The sequence below is a fragment of the Microcaecilia unicolor genome, unplaced genomic scaffold (assembly GCF_901765095.1).
Source record: "Microcaecilia unicolor unplaced genomic scaffold, aMicUni1.1, whole genome shotgun sequence".
NCBI lineage: Eukaryota > Metazoa > Chordata > Amphibia > Gymnophiona > Siphonopidae > Microcaecilia > Microcaecilia unicolor.
In genome coordinates, this window is record NW_021963147.1 from 71459 (window position 1) to 92210 (window position 20752).

General features: G+C 44.0%; 1 protein-coding gene across 1 annotated transcript in view; it reads left to right on the forward strand.

Annotated features, from left to right (window-relative positions):
- Window positions 1-20752, forward strand: part of LOC115459007 (protein shortage in chiasmata 1 ortholog-like) — a gene marked incomplete at its 3' end in the record, with an annotated part of 101094 nt that overhangs the window by 16744 nt on the left and 63598 nt on the right. Inside the window, exon 2 of the mRNA XM_030188870.1 lies at window positions 14237-14322. Within this exon, the coding sequence (XP_030044730.1) occupies window positions 14278-14322 (45 nt within the window). The remainder of the gene's footprint in view (window positions 1-14236; window positions 14323-20752) is intronic.

The following is a 20752-nucleotide window of genomic DNA, read 5'->3' on the forward strand; positions in this document are numbered from 1 at the left end:
AAGCTAACGTCGAAACCCCTTAAAATTTACACTCCAGCCCATCCATATCTATTCAGTCACAATCAGGTTGTAGACAGTAGAAGACTGCCCAGCACCAGTTTTGCTTCCCAATTACCGGTGTCGCCACCTAATCTCCGCTAAGATTCCGTGGATCCATTCCTTCTAAACAGGATTCCTTTGTGCTTATCCCACACATGTTTGAATTCCATTACCCTTTTCATCACCACCTCCCCGCAGGAGGGGCATTCCACATATCCACCACCCTCTCTGTGAAAAAATACTTCCTGACATTACTCCTGAGTCTGCCCCCTTTCAACCTCAATCCATGTCCTCTAGTTCTACTGCCTTCCCATCTCCGAAAAAGGTTTGTTTGAGTGGGGGGAGGAGCAAGATGGCGTCCTAGCTGAGCTCACAGACGCTCTCTAACTGTTTGCTGGTGAACACGAAGAATTTCCCCGGATTTCGATATGCCTCATACCAAAAGAAAGGGGACGACAAAAGTGCAACCGCCAGTGGCACTATCGTCGTCCCCTATACAGCAAACACTTGATCGCTTTGTGAGAAGCTTACCATCTGAATCTGGACTGGCGACACCCGCTGAGATCAGCGCAGAAGGAGCTACGTCGGTCAGGGATTTAGAGACCACACTTTCGCCTCCGTTGCTGAAACCGCCTCCTTGTCCCGCTGGAGCCAGAGTGGAATCAAGAGTACAAGCAGATACCGATGTAGTTTTTGACTTGTCTCTTTCTGGTGGTTCTTCCCCTGATGCACCGGTGGAGAATATTCTGGAGCAAGAAATGCCCCAGGAGGTGACCATGGCAGCTATATGGACGGCGCTTCAGAGACTGACTATTGAGGTGGCTAAATCCACTAAAGAAGTTTCCTTGTTAACAAGTAAGTTGAATCTAATGTCAGAATCTTATGATGAAATAAAAAGAGAATCTTTAACTCAAACTTTCGCTATTAAAGAAGAGATTAAAAGTTAAAACAATGGTAGATTCTCTTGTTAAAGATAAACTCTTTACTGCTTGTAAAATAGAGCAGATAGAAAATTACAACCGACGCCTCACTCTCAGAATGTTAAATTTTCCAATGTTACCTGTTTTGACACCTCGAGATTTTCTCAAGAAATATTTTCAAGAGATTTTGAAGTTAACTCCCGCGGAGATTCCTCCTTGCAATAAGGTGTATTATTCACCTAATGTTCAAAAACCGGGAGAGACACTTGAATCCCCTGTTGTAGATATGCAAAACTTGACTGCATTACTAGAGGAATTGATGATAGAAATAACATCTAGACGGACTCTTATAGTATCTATGGTCTTTGAACAGGATTTGAACTTGATCATGAAACTTTACTTTAATATTCTTCAACACTGTTCTATGGACAAAAAATCTGGGTTTACCCTGATGTTACAAAAACAACACAGCAAAGGCGAAAACAATTTCTTGCATTAAGAGATGAAGTGAGAGCATTGGGAGCAACCTTTACTTTGGTATACCCTTGTAAGTGTATAATTCGGATGTCTGGCATTAAATAAGTTTTTTTTGAGCCACCTCAACTAAAGTATTTTCTGGACGCTAAAATTCCATCTAACTGAATAAGAAGATTGATTCAGCAATTAAAGAAGAATTTACAAACAGGACTATGCCAATTTGAAGCAATTTTTCTTTTCTTTTGGATTATATTTCTCCTTAAATTTGTTTAGTCCCCTCCCCCACCCTTTGTTGGTCTAAGGAAGAGTGAAAAGATTGCTTTGTTTAATATATGCTAGATGTAGCATTTATTTTTTCTTTGAAACATTTCTCTGTATTACTTTGCAAACTGGATATGTTTGTATTTTTGTGAAAACTATAAATAAAAAAAAAGGTTTGTTTGCGGATTAACACCTTTCAATTATTTGAACGGCTGTATCATGTCACCCATGTTCTTTCCTCCAAGGTATACATGTTGAGGTCAGCAAGTCTCTCCTTGTATGGTTTGCAACGCAAATTCCATACCATTTTTGTAGCTTTTCTTTGCACCACTTCCAGTCTTTTTACATCTTTAGCAAGATATGGCCTCCAAAACTGAACACAATGCTCCAAGTGGGACCTCACCAACGACTTGTAGAGGGGCATCATCACTTCCTTTCTTCTGCTGGTTATACCCCTTTCTAGCCGCCTAGCATCCTTCTGGCCACGGCCATCGCCTTGTCACATTGTTTCTTCACCTTTAGATCCTCGGACACCAACACCCCAAGGTCTTTCTCCTGAGTCGAGCTTACTAATCTCTCCCCTCCTATCCAGTATCTCTCTTTTGGGTTTCTGCAGCCCAAGCGCATCACTCTACACTTCTTGGCATTAAATTGTAACTGCAGATATTCCAGAAACCACAATAAAAAAAAAAAACAAAAATAAAGAATATAAAAAACAATCAAACTAGATATCAAAAATAATATAATGTATAAGTGTAATGGGTGCTCAGTTTTTATAGTGCAAGTCTCAAGTGTCTGTAATGACACCATGCCACCATGATAGCACCAATAACCATCCTCTTTCAACCCTATAGTCTAAAGAGCTATATATAAATATTTTGTAAAGTATAAAAAAATTGGCACTTACCTTAAGGATCTGTGGTGATCCACATATAAACGGTGTAGTTCTTATTGACAAGAGTCCAGGGTGTGTAATGCTTTTTCTGATGCATGCTCTTAAGTGAGTCAAATAGATCAATGCAGAAAATCCAAAAGATCCGAAGAGATCAAAGTTCAAAATGTTCCCAAAAGCAGCTCTACCCTAAGGTACCATTTGACTGCAGCTCTTCTGAGCGATTATTATATCCTCCTGATGACGCCTTCACATGTGAAATAGGGACCATGTATGGGATAAAGCTTGCTGAAAATATGAACTGTGTGTTAAAATGCTGGAATTGAGCTTTTGGGAATATTATAATGCCTCTCTGTCACTCCATCGTACGACCTTGACTTTTGCGTTCAGTTCTGTTCCCCGTATGTCAAAAAAGATATAGCAGAATTAGGAAAGGTTCAAAGAAGTGCGACCAAAATGATAAAGGGGATGCAACTCCTCATATGAGGAAAGGCTAAAGAGGTTAGGGCTCTTCAACTTGGAAAAGAAATGGCTGAGGACGAATATGATTTGAGGTCTACAAAATCCTGAGTGATGTAGAATGGGTAAAAGTGGATCGATTTCCCCCCCCCCCCCCCACTTTCAAAAAGTACAAAGACCCACTTATGGGCTCATTTTCGAAAGAGAAGGACCTCCATCTTTCGACACATCAGAAAATGGACGTCCTCACAGAAACGTCCAAATCGGTATAATCGAAAGACGATTTTGGACGTCCCCAACTGCACTCTGTCCCAGGGATGGCCAAAGTTCAAGGGGGGGCTTGTCAGAGGTGTAGTGAAGGCGGGACTTCGGCGTGCCTAACACTTGGACGTCCTTGACCCATAATCGAAAAAAAGAAGGACATCCCTGACGAGCACTTGGACGTTTTCACCTGGACCTGTTTTTCTTAGGACTAAGGCACAAAAAGGTGCCCGAAATGACCAGATGACCACCGGAGAGAATCGGCCACTAACCCCCTCCCACCCTAAAAAAAAACATCTTTCAAAATACTTTGTGCCAGCCTCATATGTCATACTGAGGTCCATGACAGCAGTATGCAGGTCCCTGGAGCAGTTTTAGTGGGTGCAGTGCACTTCAGACAGGCAGACCCAGCCCCATCCCCCCCACCTGTTACGTTTGTGGAGGAAACAGCAAACCCTCCAAAGCCCACCAGAAACCCACTGTACCCACATCTAGGTGCCCCCCTTGACCCGTAAGGGCTATGGTAGTGGTGTACAGTTGTGGGTAGTGAGGTTTTCTTTGGGGGGGGGGCTCAGCACACAACGTAAGGGAGCAATTTATGAAGTCCACTGCAGTGCCCCCTAGGTTGCCTGGTTGGTGTCTTGGCTTGTCAGGGGGACCAGTGCACTACAAATGCTGGCTCCTCCCATGACCACATGGCTTGCATTTGGTCGTTTCTGAGATTGACGTCCTTGTTTTCGATTAGAAACGTCCATGTCTAGGGATGACCAAATTTAAGGATTTGGATGTCCCTGATGGTATTTTCGAAACGAAAGATGGATGTCCATCTTTTTTCGAAAATACGGGTTTCCCCGCCCTTGGATAGGGACGTTTTGCGAGGACGTCCAAATCAAAACTTGGATGTCCCTTTTGAAAATGCCCCTCCACGTGAAATTACATGGAAATATTTTTAAAACAATATTGAATATGTGAAAAGGAAAGTAAGGACTTGGTTAATAGGTTAAGAAACTGAGTTACCTTTAGGGGGGGGAGGGAGGGGGTGGGCAGTAGGTGTAACCAGGAGGGGGGGAGAGGGGGGAAAAGGGGATGGGAGGTAGGGAAGGCTAAGGGATTGGATGATCAGTTGTTATTTGCAGAGACTTGCAATGTTGTGAGTATGTTGCATAATGTTGGTATGTATATGTCTTATGAAAAACTTAATAAAAATCATGTAAACATACTTTTAAAACAAATAGGAGGAATTTATTTTTTCACTCAAAGAATAGTTAAACTCTGGAACTTGTTGCAGAGGATGTGGTAACGGAGGTTAGCGATTTGAGTTTAAAAAAGGTTTGGACAAGTTCCTGGAGGAAAAGATCATAGTCTGTTATTCAGATGGACTTGGGGGAAGCCACTGCTTGCCCTGGGATTGGTAGCATAGAATTTTGCTACTATTTGGGTTTCTACCAAGTACTTATGAACTGGATTGGCCACTGTTGGAAGCAGGATACTGGGCTAGATGGACCATTGGTCTGACCAGTATGGCTATTCTTATGTTCTTTTGTTCCTGCCTAAGGTTGTCTCAGATTTCCATCTGAATCAGTCTATTGTTCTTCCAACATTTTTTTTCCCAAACCTTATGCCCATCCTGGCAAATAGAAGATTAGCAAATCTTCTGGACCGGATGGTATTCATCCCAGAGTACTGATAGAGTACTGATAGAATTGAAAAATGAACTTGCAGAACTAATATTAGTAATATGTAATTTATCTTTATAAATGCATTCACTCTGCAGCTCCTCAGTACCTCTCCACTCTCATCTCTCCCTACACTCCTCCCTGGGAACTCCGTTCACTGGGTAACTCTTTATTATCTGCACCCTTCTCCTCCACCACTAATTCCAAACTCCATTCCTTTTATCTTGCTGCACCATATGCCTGGAATAGACTTACTTAGCTGGTATGTCAAGCTCCATCTCTCTGTCTGTCTTCAAATCTAGGCTGAAAGCCCACCTTTTCGATGCTGCTTTTAACTCCTAACCCTTACTCGTTCAGAACCCTTATTTTATCATCACCACCTTAGTAATTCTCTTATCTCTTATTTGTCCTGTTTGTGTGTCCTAATTAAATTGTAAGCTCTGTTGAGCAGGGACTCTCTCTTCATGTTCAAGTATACAGCGCTGCGTACGTCTAGTAGCGTTATACAAATGATAAGTAGTAGTAGTATCTTTAAAATCGAGCATGGTTAATAAAAAAACTATAATTTTGGGAAATGTCTATGCTCCTAATGTGTTAGATTTAAAATTCTATAAGAAATTGCTTTCCCAAATCACTCAATTGGAAAACTTGCCCCTAGTGATGGGAGGAGATTTCAATATGACTTGGGATCCGAATATGGATAGATCGCATCCGCCTAAGGAGATAAGAAAAATAGATACTAGGGGTCTACCGGATTTATGTGAAATATTAGATTTAATAGATGTCTGGCGCACCTTGCATCCTATGGAGAAAGAATACACACACCAATCTAGAGCACATGGGTCAGCATCAAGAATTGATTACTTGCTGGTATCACGAACTATAATAACAGACATTACTGAGGTACACATAGATCCCTGTGTCATATCGGATCATTCAGTGGTCGGAATGACATGGAAGGGAGGAGAGGATGAAGACTTGCTAAAGCTGGACGTTTCCAACATACTTAATTAAAGATGCAAGATTTGGGGAGCTTTTACATGCTAAATGGGCAGAATTTAAGCATTTTAATGAAGGCTCAGTGGATGAGATCAGCACTTACTGGGAAGCAGCGAAAGCGGTGTTGCGGGGGGAAATAATTAGCTATGTCACGCACTATAAACGAATGAGAGACAGAGAAATAATGAGACTAGAACAACTTTTAGGTAAATTACACCGCCAATACGGTATGAACCCTAGTAATGATATCAGACAAGAGATTCTGACCATACAAGCAACTTTAAATGCCAAACTACATGAGAGAGAAGTGAAATCTCAGGCCTACTATCGCTTTCAACTTTACAAGCACGGGAATAAAGGGGGCAAATATTTAGCTCGACTTATAGCATCTAAGGTTAATTCCCGAAATATAACAACTATTAAACAAAAAAATGGGAAACTCATACACTCTAATAAAGAAATTCGACAAGCTTTTCAAAATTTTTATCAAGAACTTTATAAGAGGGCAGATCAAGACGAGCTACAGGGGGAGTCTTACTTAGAGGGTGTTCACATTCCGAGGCTGCAAAGTAGAGACAGAAAGCGGCTAAATGCTAGGATTAGTGAAGACGAGGTAGGATGGGCAATCAAACAAAGTAAATCAGGCAAGGCATCAGGTCCAGACGGTTTTAAAGCAGAATTTTATAAGATGATGGGGGACTCGATTCTCCCTACCTTGACTGAAATGTTCAATGACTGGATAGAGAAGGGGGCCTTGTCTGATAATATGAATTTAGCTAGGATAGTAGTATTTCCTAAACCAAAACGAGATGAACAGTTGGTTACATCATATAGACCCATTTCCCTAATTAATCAAGAGGCAAAATTATTTGCAAAAATATTGGCCAAAAGATTAGGAGGGATATTGCCTCATCTAATTCATCCAGCACAGGTGGGTTTTGTCCAAGGGCGAACAAGTACAAAAAACTTGCGGAATATTTTGGCGTCATTGGAAGGACTAGGTCACTCCAAAGAACAAGCTGTGATGATCAGCTTCGACGCAGAAAAAGCATTCGACAGAGTGGAATGGCCCTTTCTATACTCGGTGCTACAGAAATATGGATTTAATGGCACCTTTGTGCAGGCAATTAGAGCACTATATCATAACCCAAGGGCACAAGTGCTGGTAAATGGAAATATATCGGGGGAAATTCAGATCACTAGGGGAACTAGACAAGGTTGTCCTTTGTCGCCTCTGTTATTTGCACTTCAATTAGACCCATTAATTAGAGACATACATGATTGTGCAGCGATAACAGGGGTACATATTAAAAATCAGGAATTTAAGATAGCTGCATTTGCGGATGACTTGTTAATGATTATTACGAAGCCAAAAGATACTCTAGAGAATCTTTTACAAATTTTCAGAGAATATGGAGATTATTCGGGTTTCAAACTGAATATAGACAAGTCAGAAGCGCTTCAAATTAATGTGGACATACACGAGTTATGGGGGGGAGATTTCCCTTTGAAGCAGGCACATAAATCTTTTGTATATTTGGGTATACAGTTGCTGGCCAGACCAAAAGAGCTATATCATTTAAATGTTGAAAAATTACTGGAACAGACAACACAGCAGTTGGCATCATGGGGCACGCTAACACTCTCGCTCATAGGGAGGATCAACCTTCTTAAAATGGTGATCTTACCGAGATGGTTATATATGTTGCAGATCTTACCAATAGCCCTGTTGCAGAAAGATATAAAGCGCTTATACCGAATGCTGCTCAGATTCTGTTGGGCTAAGAAAAAAGCTAAAATACAACAAAAATACATGTTGGGAGGATGGAGACAGGGGGGTTTGGGAATTCCCAATCTTAATATTATAATATGGCATGTTTATTGCGACTGGTGAGAGATAGATTATTTCATGCTTCCGACTATACACCTATAGAGATGGAAGATGCATTATTTAACCCATATCACTTTACTACCCTAATGCATTTGCGGAGCGGGGAAACTCCTCCTAGAATTAGGCACAATATTTTACTTAAACCCATGAGAGAGGTATGGAAATTTATAGGCAAACTATTAGGCGGAGACTCGAGAATAACGGAGTTAATAAGTATTAGAGGGAATCCGGCCTTCCAACCAGGAATGGAGAACAAAATCTTTGATGACTGGGGAAAGATAAGTGTGGAAACCCTGGCAGACGTACTAGGAGAGAATGGGGATATTAAGCCACTGCCGCAGCTGCTTCATCAAGAGGAACCTGGATGGCAAGATACTTATGCGCACTATCAGCTTAAACATTACATACAAAATTTAAATAAAGAAGCACTTACAATTAGGTTAGGTAATAAAATTATTACCTTCTTTGAGGAAATTACAGAAAATGCCCCTTCTATATCGCAATTATATCAGAGACTATGGAGCCTAACTCCTGCGAAGGAGCTGACTTTGTTGAAACAGAAATGGGAAAAAGATATGGGAAGGAAGATATAATGGCACAAATCAAAAGTATTCCATGCCTGATAGGGGGAAATGATTATAGGGAATGTGCATTTAGAATGATACACAGGGCATACTTTACACAGGTTCAATTGTATAAAGCAGGGGGTATAGAAACAGCTCTTTGTGTAAAATGTCATAATGCCGAGAACTCCATTTATCATGCGATGTGGAAATGTGTATTAATACAACGATATTGGAGACAAATAACTAACTATCTTACAGGTATGTTATGTAGTAGAGTAGATATGAATCCATTACATCTCATATTGGATATGAAGGAGGTACAATCGAGTTTAAATGCAGATAAAGTATTGCTAAAGCGCAAATTATGTTTGATAGCAAGGAAATGTATTATGCAGCACTGGACTACACACAACCCGCCAAATTTCTGGCATTGGCGTAATCAGGTACATCAATTGTTGGTTTGGGAAGCAAAAGAGGCTAAAGGAAATGATAAAAGAAAAACGAGATTTCTTAAAATCTGGGGATGCTACTTGGAAAAAATGACGCAGAAAGGGCGAAGTCTGATTATTAATACCTTATGAGTGGACTTTATGCGATACTGGAAAGTATGGGGAATTTTATAGGTTACAGGGGGAACCATGAAGAATAAGAGGGCAGGGAGGGTGGGAAGGGGGAAAGGGAAATAGTAGGTATAAGGATGGAAGAATGCAACATTATACTATGGTGGGAACTAATAATGGATTTGTTGTACTAATATCGGATAATGAAGGTGGCACAATATTTGGTTATGTTAGATGTTGACAATAATGCAATGTTCTGTTGAATTCATGGATAATACAAATTAATGAAACACACAGAGAAAGAAAAAGAAAAAGAAACACACTATCCTTGTGTAAGATAATTATTGTTTTATTATGCTGTTACAAGATAATGGAGGAACAAAAAAATACTTGTATTAGTTCTATAATGTCTATAAGATGTGGATATGTTGATTTCTTTCATAATAAAAAACAGTTGAAACATAAAATCGAGCATGGTACAAGAAGATTGGAGGGTGGCCAATATAACGCCGTTAAAAAAACCCCAAAGGTTCCAGAGGAGATCCAGTAAATTATAGACCGGTGAGTCTTACGTCGGTGCCAGGCAAAATGATAGAGATTATTATTAAGAACAAAATTACAGAGCATATTCAAACGCATGGATTAATGAGACAAAGTCAACTTGGATTTAGTGAAGGGAAATCTTGCCTCACCAATCTACTACATTTCTTTGAAGGGGTGAACAAACGTGGATAAAGGTGAGCCGGTCGATATTGTGTATCTGGATTTTCAAAAGGCGTTTGACAAAGTACCTCATGAAAGACTCCAGAGGAAATTGGAGAGTCATGGGATAGGAGGTAGTGTCCTATTGTGGATTAAAAACTGGTTAAAAGATAGAAAACAGAGAGTAGGGTTAAATGGTCAGTATTCTCAATGGAGAAGGGTAGATAGTGGGGTTCCCCAGTGGTCTGTACTGGGACTGCTGCTTTTTAACATATTTATAAATGATCTAGAGATGGGAATAACTAGTTGAGTTATTAAATTTGCTGATGACACAAAGTTATTCAAAGTTGTTAAATTGCAAGAAGAATGTGAAAAATTACAAGAGGACCTTATGAGATTGGGAGACTGGGCGTCTAAATGGCTGGTGATGTTTAATGTGAGCAAGTGCAAAGTAATGCATGTTGCAAAGAGGAACCCAAATTATAGTTATGTAATGCAAGGTTCCACATTAGGAGTCACCGACCAGGAAAGGGATCGAGGCGTTGTCGTTGATGATATGTTGAAACCCTCTGCTCAGTCTGCGCCTAAGAAAGCAAATAGAATGTTAGGTATTAGGAAAGGAATGGAAAACAAAAATGAGGACGTTATAATGCCTTTGTATTGCTCCATGGTGCGACCGCACCTCGAATATTTGTGTGCAAATTTGGTCACTGCATCTCATGAAAGCTATAGAAAATGATAAAGGGGATGGGATGAGTTCCCTATGAGGAAACGTTAAAGCGGCTAGGGCTCTTCAGCTTGGAGAAAAAAAACGGCTGAGGGGAGATATGATAGAGGTCTCTTAAAATAATGAGCGCAACAGGTAGACATGAATTGCTTGTTTACACTTTCCAAAAATACTAGGACTAGGGAGTACACAATGAAGCTAGAAAGTAGTGAATTTAAAAGGAATTGGAGAAAATATTTCTTCACTCAATGTGTAATTAAACTCGAATTTGTTGCCAGAGAATGTAGTTAAAGCAGTTAGCTTAGCGGGGTTTAAAAAAAGGTTTGGATGGCTTCCTAAAGGAAAAGTCCATAGACCATTATTAAAATGGGGAAATCCACTACTTATTTCTAGGAAAAGTAGCATAAAATGTACTGTGCTTTTTGAGATTTGCTAGGCACTTGTGACCCGGGTTGGCCACTGTTGGAAACAGGATACTGGGCTTGATTGACCTTCTATCCCAGTACGGCTGTACTTATGTACACTTTAGGTTGTCCATTTACCTAGAGTGGACTAGGCCCTACAGACAGTCCACCCAGCTTTTTGTTTCTTTCGATCTCAACAGGATGGGGGTTGCCATTGGGAAACGCACAATCTCCTATTGGCTGGCAGACTGTATTTCCTTCAGTTGTGCCCAAGCTGTGGTGGCTTATAATGTCAGAGCCATGGCTGTATCGGTAGCCCACTTGATATTTGCCTCTACAGAAGAGATTTGTAAGCCTGTAACGTGGTCTTCAGTCCACACAATCACATTTCACTATTTCCTTGAGTAAAATACTTGACGTGATAGTCGGACAGGACATACAGTTCTTTGTTTGGGATCTAGAATCCAACTCCACCATCCTATGCCCATTTATTCTGTTCCAGGCTGCACTCTCACACAGTACGTATATAGTTTCAGGTTAATTGACTTTTGAACTTGCCATTGCGAGTTCCTGTTATCCTGTTGTTGTTTTCAGTGAGCATGTTAGCTAAGGATTCCCACATGTGAGAATTATCTGCTCTGCATGTCTTCAGAGAAAGCAAAGATACTTACCTGTAGCAGGTATTCTCCAAGGACAGCAGGCCATCAATTCTCACATACCCTCCTACCTCCCCTTGGAGTTGTCTTGTATAGCTATATTACTGAACTGATGGTCCTGCACTCTTGTGGTGGGTTGGAAGGCACTTGTGCATATGTGGTGAGAGTGCTGCCGCAAGCTTTTAAATAGATACTGTGTTGTAAAAGTGTTCTACACTGTGTACTGTGTTTGACGTCATTCACATGTGAGAATCAATGGCTTGCTGTCCTTGGAAAAGACCTGCTACAGGTAATCTTCACTTCAAGGAATACCTATACTGCTCAGAAGTGATATCAAAAGATCGTGGTCATTGAGGTCAAATGCACAGGAGAGGTCAAATTGAAGAATAACTGTTCGCTGACCCCTGCTTTAAAGGGGTCAACAAAGCCCCCAAAGTTCTTTCAGTGGTAGATCCTTGAAATCCAGAGATTGAATCGTGTAGTAAATTGTACTTATCAAAGTAGGTGGACTGCAGCTGATGCTGAAAATTGGGTGGTCCTGGTACATATGGATGGGTGCTTTAGATTGTAAGCTCCTTGGAGCAGGGACTGTCCTTTATGTCTGTGTTAATCTGTACAGCGCTGCGTAACCCTAGTAGGGCTCTAGAAATGTTAAGTAGTAGTAGTAGTAGTTTTCTGTTTTTTTTCTCAGTTTTTAGTTGTTGTAAACCACTGTGATCTGCTAGTTAGTCCTTGTGGTGTAGTATTTTTTTAAAATAAACATAAGGCCTCTTTTACAAAGGTGCGCTACCAATTCTCAGTGAGTCAGATGAGAGGAAGCTCATTCATTTCCTATGGGCTTCTTATCATTTGCTGCGTGGGGATCACTAGCACAGCTTTGTAAAAGAAGCCCATAAACATTTATTTTGACTTCAACTAAACAGCCCATGATTTTAATAAACAATGGAATAGAGGTTACTGGCCTATAATTTGGAATCTCATTTAGACTGATGCTGCTATTTTTAGAGACAGGAGTTGAGATATTACCAAGGAAGATGAAGTTGATGAACTCCTGAAACACGGCAGGGGCATTGCAAAGGCCAAAAGGCATGACCAGATACTCAAAATGTCCTTCATGGGTATTGAATGCGGTCTTCCCTTCGTCCCCCTGACGAATTCGGATCTGATTGTATGCTCCTCGGAGATCCAGTTTGGTAAAAATAGATGCCTGGTTTGTCCCTGTCCCCATCCCCGCGGTTACTGCGGGTCCCCGTCCCCATGTCATTCTCTATGATACTCTCCGTGTGGAACTCGGTGGTTTATCTTCTACTCCTTTGGCTTCTTTGGACTTTCGTAGTGGTTACGTTCCTGTTCCCCTTTGGACATCTGACTGGGGCAGTATAAAACTGAAAAATTTAACGGAATGGGATGAAACTTGGCATGTGGGAAAAACTGGTAGAAAGACAAATTGAAAATGAACTATTTCAGACCGAATATTCCAGAAGCATAGCGCCCCCACCCTCCCCAAAGAAAGAGTTGACCAGTACATTTCTACGGGAAAGGAGTTTCAGCTTCTGTAGCACAGAAACGTACTTAAAGTGAAACTGTAGCAGTTAGGGAATTCCTTCTTTCAAACTGCTGTCCCCATTTTTCTCCTGTCAACCCTGCTAACTACCCTACCCCCAAAAATACCTCCTGCAGAAACTGTCTACAACTGAACCTCCATCCCACAAACTGCCTCACCCCAAAATCTGCCACAGCCACCGCCTCACCACCCAACAAACTCCTGCCAGCCACCAAAAATTAGCACTGCATATGCTGCACCACCAATAAAGGCTGCCCAGCCCTCCTAAATAACTGCCCCTACAGCTTTACCACTGTGCTACAAATTGTCTCTTCACCAAAACTTCTGCCACTAATAATGCAGCATCATGCTGCAAACTGCCCCATCCCCAAAATCTACCCTCCACACATGCTTCACTAGCATTAACACTGCATCATGCATAAGTTACCCTCTGATAACTGCCCCACTACTTTGCATGCAAACTGCCCCCACCCTTACTACACTGCAGACTGTCCCATTTCCAAAATCTATCCCTGCAACATCCACCTCACCCTGCAAAGCACAGCCACCCTATCAAACTATACCCCTGCAACTATCCTACAAAACAAGCTCCCTGCAACTGCCCTGCCATCCCCTAATTCTTCCCCACGACCCCCAAAATATCCTTCCTCTACTGCACAACCACCCTGCAAACCACTCTGAAAACTGCCCCATCCCCCATACTATCCATTATAATAGCCCTGCAAACTTCCCGACCCCACACACTACTCTCCAATTGCCCCACATCCAAAAAACAAAATACTCCCCTACTGTGCTGCACCCTGAAAAACTACCCCCACACAACTGCTTTAGGCCCATAACTACCCTACCGTCCTGCAAACTGCCCATTCCAACAAAATGTCCCCCACAATTTCAGCACCCCAAAAAACTATACCCTCGCAAACTGCCCCACTCCCCAAAATCCACTCCTGCAGTTATGTCCCAAAGTCATAACACATGCAGTGCATACACAGACATACAACAGATATACACCCCCCCACCACCACCACCACCCACATACACATGGATTAGAAAGAGTATCATGAACCATGCTCTGCATGTTTTCCCACTTGTTAATCTTTCAGAAACTAGTATAATTTCTCAAAATGATTGTATTAGTATTTTACTAAAGATTTTGCTGTTTTTTATTTCATTTATTTCCAGTCGAGCAAAGCTTTGATTATCCCTACTGGAGGAAGGATAATATGTTTCCAGCTTTTAAATACCACGCAGTAGACTACTTATCTGAGGTACAGTATTTGATCAAATCACTTTTGTTTTCTAAGGAAAGTTACTCAGTTACATCTTTATATGCTCAGCCTAGAGCTCTCTATTTTTGCTGTAGCATGTAAGAGACTGAAGTTGATATCATTTGTTTCAGCTTTTCAGCATGTCTAAAAAGTGTTTGGTAATATATTGTATTGGTTCAGAGGTACAATAATATGTTAAAATGGACTGATGAGGTTCAAACTTTGAGGCCAATTAACTATTTTGTGAATAGGTTTGCACAATGGCATCAGAAATAAATAAGTGATTATGGCCTTGCAGAATGCTTACCAGTTAACTCTGCTGATTGACCATCTTTGAAAGAGCTAGCAGTATAAGAAATGCACATGGTAGGATACTATATTCATGCTGATTGATTTCTATAAGTATTACATGTATATGGGTAACGGGATTCTTATATGGTTGAGACCAAATGTCACGGATTCAGGTGTGTTGAGCCCTTGGACCACATTCGGAGCTGAGGCAGACAAGTCACCTGGACTGGCACAAGGCAGAACATGACAAGGCAAGACTGGACTAGACAAGTCAGGACTAGAATAAACCAGGAGACTAGACCTAGCAAGGTAGAGGTAACAAGGTACAGTAGACAAGACAAGGACCAGATCCAGACGAGGCATGGAAAGCAAGGCAAAGGGGCAGAACTGGAACCCAGACAGGACAAGGCAAGACTCGGAACTAGATTAAAACTGGGACCCAGGCAATACAAGGCAAAGCAGAACCAGGCAAGACATGGAACTAAGTTAAAATTGGGTCCAGAAAAAAGCGGGCAAGGACTGGATCTGGACAGGACTGGACTGGAAAAGAGGAGACAAGGCTAGGCACTGGACAAAGCAGACAGAAGCTGGATCTAGACAAGACAAAAAAACAAGGCAGAGGGCTAGAACTGAACCCACACAGGTACATGGCAAGACACAGGAACAAGGCTAGAACTGGGTTCAGACATGGCAAGGCACTGGGTCCAGACACAAACTCAGCAGACAAAACAGGACAGGAGATAGGCAATAGAAGCAATATTATAGACAAGGCAGTAGCCAGACTTGGCTTGGCAGTTACTGGAACCAGGAACAGGAATCAGGAATGGAGCTTGACTGTAGCAGAAACCAGGCTTGAAGCTTTGGCTATAGCAGGAACCAGGAATCAGGGTTTGGCAAAAACAGAAAGCAAGAACAAGGTTTAACTGTAGCAAGGAACAGAGCTTTGACTTTAGCAGAAAGTAGGAACAGGATTTATCTGTAGCATGGAATAGAGCTTTGGCTTTAGCAGAAAGTAAGAACAGGACTTAACTGTAGCAAAAGCAGGAGCCAGAAGTAGAGTCAAACTGTAACAGAAACCAAGAGCAGGGTTTGGCTGTAGCAAGAGCCAGGCTTACAGGAATAAAGTTCAGAAGCAAGACGCATGGAAACAAGACTCATAGAAACACAGCCAAGTAGGAACAAGAGTAAAGCTTCAAGACAGAAGTCAGGCTTTCAGGTACAAGACTCATAGAAACACAGGCAGGGATAAGACTTCACAGGAGTAAAGCTTCAGGAACAAGGTGCACAGAAGTAAGGCTTTCAGTTACAAGACTCATAGAAACACTGTTCTGCGCATGCGCGGCACGTCACAGGTCTCTCCCCGATCCCGACGTGGTTAGAGGCAGGAGTAGGACCAGATCGACCCTGCCGCTGCCGGGCAAATCAAGAGCCAGCACACAGACGGCATACCGTAATTGGACAACCGTGGTGATAGGAGACAAGGGAAAATACAGTTCATTCGCCCACCTGTGCTACTCGGATCCCCCCCCCCCCCCCATCTCAGCCTGAACCCTCTGCTCTCCCCCAGCAGCACAGACGGGTCCTGCCGTGGTCTCTCTCTCTCTAGGCAGCGGCCCAATTATGCAGTAGACAACTATCGTGCTCTTCTTCACCATAAATAACCATCTCTATAGAGATTTTTCTCCTGGACTTCGCGGTTTCAATTGTTGCAGTGTGTGTGTGTGTGTGTGGGGGGGGGGGGGGGGGGGTTACAATGTTTTAAACCAGTAACCAAAGGCAAAATTTAAAATCTACACCCTGTAAGCAACAGTTCCCCTATGCTATCAATTTTAACAAATCAGCGATTAGATAAAAAAAAAAAAAGCCTTACTCAATACTTTATAATGAAGTCCACTGCAAAAGATCAAAGATTCCTAAAGTCCTTTAAATTGTCTAACACGCAGCTATAAACACTTTCACTTTACACCACAAGAGGTTTGAGCACACATGCGGTCTAAACTGCGAATAAACTTCTCACTATATCGTTCATCAAAGCAAAGTTTCCCAAATAAAAGCACAAGTACGGACTACTTCATACACAGCAATGCTGGAATCGTTGCCTCTAAATTCTACACGTACGAGAAGGACGATGAAATTAGCTCTGGCAAATGTGTTAATCACTTACTGGAATGAACAAAACCAATTGCACCATGCTCAAACACACGGACAGCGCCAGCTATGAAGAAGTAAGTACTCCTGTTTCACTGTGCTTCCGGCTGCCTGAGTGGCTGTAACTCTCTCTACATTTCATCACAGCAGCCACTTAGGTGTGTGGAGCTTTCCCCCCCCCCCCCCCCCCCCCCCCCTTTTTCTTCCCCTGTCCTTTTCTTCCTTTCAGCTATTGAATATCCTTTTGGCATCCTCTTACACAAATAGGAACGCTGGCTGGGGTGAACCTCCTGCCCCCTTTGTCTAATTGCCTCTGGAAACCTCTGCGGGGTGCTTCCAAATTCACAACTGTGAAAGCAAGTGCAGGTATCAATCCTACTATATAAATGAAGAGTGACCGATGTGCCGTGCATGCGCAGAACAGCACAGCTGTTGCGCGCATGCGCGGCACGTCACAGGTCTCTCCCGACATGGTTAGAGGCAGGACCAGATCAACCCTGCCGGGCAAATCAAGAGCCAGCATGAGGACGGTATACCGTACTTGGAGAACCGTGGTGATAGCAGACAAGGGAAAATACACTTTATTCGCCCACCTGTGCAACTCGGAACCCCCCCCCCCCCAAATCTCAGCCTGAACCCTCTGCTCTCCCTCAGCAGCATAGTCTGGTCCTGACGTGGCCTCTCTCTCTAGGCAGCAGCACAATTATCTGCCCACCCGCAACGCCAACTAGAGAAGGGGACGACCCCTCGGTCACCACTTTATTTACTTTTGCGGTGGAGAGAAGGCGAAGCCACCGCCAGGACCAGCTGATCTCGCGCGCACAGGGGCGCCGGTTAGGTAACGACCAATCTCAGTTCTAACTAATCACTGCCGGGGAGGGGGACCGGGGAGACTTTCTATGCTTAGTACTTCAGCACTAATGACGAAGTCGGAGGGCTGAGAGGAGCAGGTATAAGAAGAGAGAGAACGTGGACTGGTGGGGGGGAGCAGTGAGTGTTCAGGAGTGAACACAGAGAGAGAAAGGGGACCACGGGGAGGGGTAGGGATTCAGGAGAGCAGGAAAAATTGCTGTTAGAAGGAGGGCAGAGAGAGAGATGTTTGAGAGGGACGGATGCTGGAAATATCAGTATGTAGACGTGGGACAGGATGCTGAGGGGGGAGGGGGTCCAAATATGTGCAGCCCCCTAATTTTTAGCATTGAATGGGTAGTTGAGGGGGCCCCATAATTACAGTATCTACATTGAAAATAATATCTGTATTCAAAAGTACTTGGGAGAAGTACATAGGATCTCTAAGGGAGTGATAGGGAGAGTAAAAGGCCATATGGTTTGTATCTGGAGAAAAGCTTGGAGAAAAGGTGGCTGAGGGGTGATATGATAGAAGTCTACAAGATAATGAGCGGAATAGAGCGGACAGATGTGAAGCGTTTGTTTACACTTTCAAACAACAACAAAACCAGGGGACAAAAGATGAAGCTAGAATATGGTAGATTTAAAACAAATAGGAGAAAGGTTTTCTTTACTCAGCATGTAGTTAGACTCTGGAACTCGTTGCCGGAAAATGTAGTGACAGCAGCTGGCCTTACGGAATTTAAAGGGAGTTTAGACAGATTCCTGAGGGAAAAGTCCATTGAACATTATTAAGAATTAAGTTGTTTTTTTTAGGGGGGGGGGCGGTTGCCGGGTTCTTGAAGCCTGGATTGGCCACTGCCGGAGACAGGATGCTGGGCTTGATGGAACCCTTGGTCTTTTCCCAGTATGGCGGTGCTTATGTACTTATGCCTACATTGGTTTATTTTTGATATTCTGCATATTCTGATTTCAGCAGTTTTTTTTTTTGTTCTAAGATAAATCAATAACATGTATTGCAACAACAAAGGGACCTCCCTGTATGTGACCCTGAGTGGTGCTGTGTTACATAAAAAATATATGAAACGGAATCAAAATCAACCAAAACAGATTCACATCAATGCAAAAAAAAATATAATAAGCAAGTTATAACACTAAACATAAGAGGGAAAATGCTTCACTCTCACCTTGCCAGGGTGCATCTGATCTCCATGTTCTCATGGAAACGTTGGAGGGGGTGGGGGTTGCAGGTGGTTGTGGTGCTTAAAAATTTCTCAGACACAGGAGAACCAGGAGCTCTGTCTCTGGCACACCGAAATCTGGCTCCCTTTATGTTAAATTGTACAGGGCTGCGTAACCCTAGTAGCGCTTTAGAAATGTTAAATAGTAGTAGTAGATATGATTCTCCGAGGACAAGCAGGCTGCTTGTTCTCACTGATGGGTGACGTCCACGGCAGCCCCTCCAATCGGAATCTTCACTAGCAAAAGCCTTTGCTAGCCCTCGCGCGCCGATGCGCACCGCGCATGCGCGGCCATCTTCCCGCCCGAAACCGGCTCGTGCCAGCCAGTCTTCTTTTGTCCGCGCTTGGTACGGTCGTGTTACGCCGTTCGCACCCCTTAAGTTGACCTCGCGCGTCTCTTTTGACTTTTCGCTAAAAAAAGACCTTTTCGGTCTTTTTCCCTTTCCTCTATTTCCAGTTTTGCCCCGGTAAGTTTCTTTTCGTCTTCGGGGTAGGCCCTTTTGAGGCCTCGGGTTGAATTTTTTTCTCCCCCTCTTTTTGGTGCCTTACGCAATCACGAGTTTTGATCTCGCCGGCGTGATTTTTCCGCCCATGTCATCGAAGTCTCCCAGCGGCTTCAAGAAGTGCACCCAGTGCGCCCGGGTAATCTCGCTCACTGACAGGCACGCGTCGTGTCTGGGGGCTGGGCACCGCCCGCAGGCCTGTAGTCTGTGCGCCCTTTTACAAAAGCGGACTCAGGTAGCGAGATTGGCCCAGTGGAACGTTTTGTTCTCGGGCTCTTCGTCGGCATCGGCACCGGGAGTATCGAGTGCATCGACGTCGACAGCGTCTAGACCTCCATCCTCGGCCGCGACTGCATGGAGGCATCGACCCTCTGCATCGGGGCTGAGACATCGGAAGGCTGCGTCGGCGGTACCGGGACCTCCACTTCTGCTGATATCGACGGACGGTGGTGCTTCGACTGGAGTGCAGGTGAGGGCTGTCCATTCCCCTCCTGGTGGCGGTGAGCCTTCGGGTGGGTCTCCCCCTACCCTGAGGGCTCCTGCGGTACAGCCCCCCCGAGACCGACCTTCTTCGGCCTCGGCCCCGAGGAAGCGACGGCTGGATTCTACGTCCTCCTCGTCGGTGCCGGGAAGCTCCGGTGACATGCTTCGTTCCAAGAAGTCAAAGAAGCATCGACACCGGTCCCCTTCCCGTATCGGCACCGAGAGCTCTGGGTTGCCGAGGGAGTCGGCACCCAGTAGGCATCGGCACCGAGAGGACCGCTCACCCTCTGTTCAAGGGGTGTCGATGCGCTCCACTATGGACAGCCCGGAACAGCCTTCACGCCCGGAACAGACTCTGACATAGACGCCTGCATCGGCTTCCACGTCTTTCTCCACAGCCGCTCTGCACGAGAGTCTCCGGGCCGTCCTCCCAGAGATCCTGGGAGAGCTGTTGCGCCCTTCCCCTCCGGTACCGGGGGTGCTTGCGCCACCGGTACCGTCGAGTGAGGCGCCGGCTGGCCCCTTGCCCGGGGTGAGGTCTCCGACATCGGTGCTGCTTGCGGTACCGATTGCGGTCGCCTCCCAGGAAGGCTCCCCGACGACGTCGGCGGAGGGAGCTTCGCCGGTGCGGGCGAGGGAGTCTACCTCTCAACGCTCCCACCGTGGCCGTGGTTCCACGGAGTCGAGCCGGGCACGGCTTCAGAGACAGGTCCGTGAACTTGTGTCTGATACCGATGGTGAGGCCTCGTGGGAGGAGGAGGAGGACATCAGATATTTCTCTGACGAGGAGTCTGATGGCCTACCTTCTGATCCCACTCCCTCCCCTGAAAGGCAGCTTTCTCCTCCCAAGAGTCTGTCTTTTGCGGCCTTTGTCCGGGAGATGTCTACGGCCATCCGCTTCCCGGTGATTGTGGA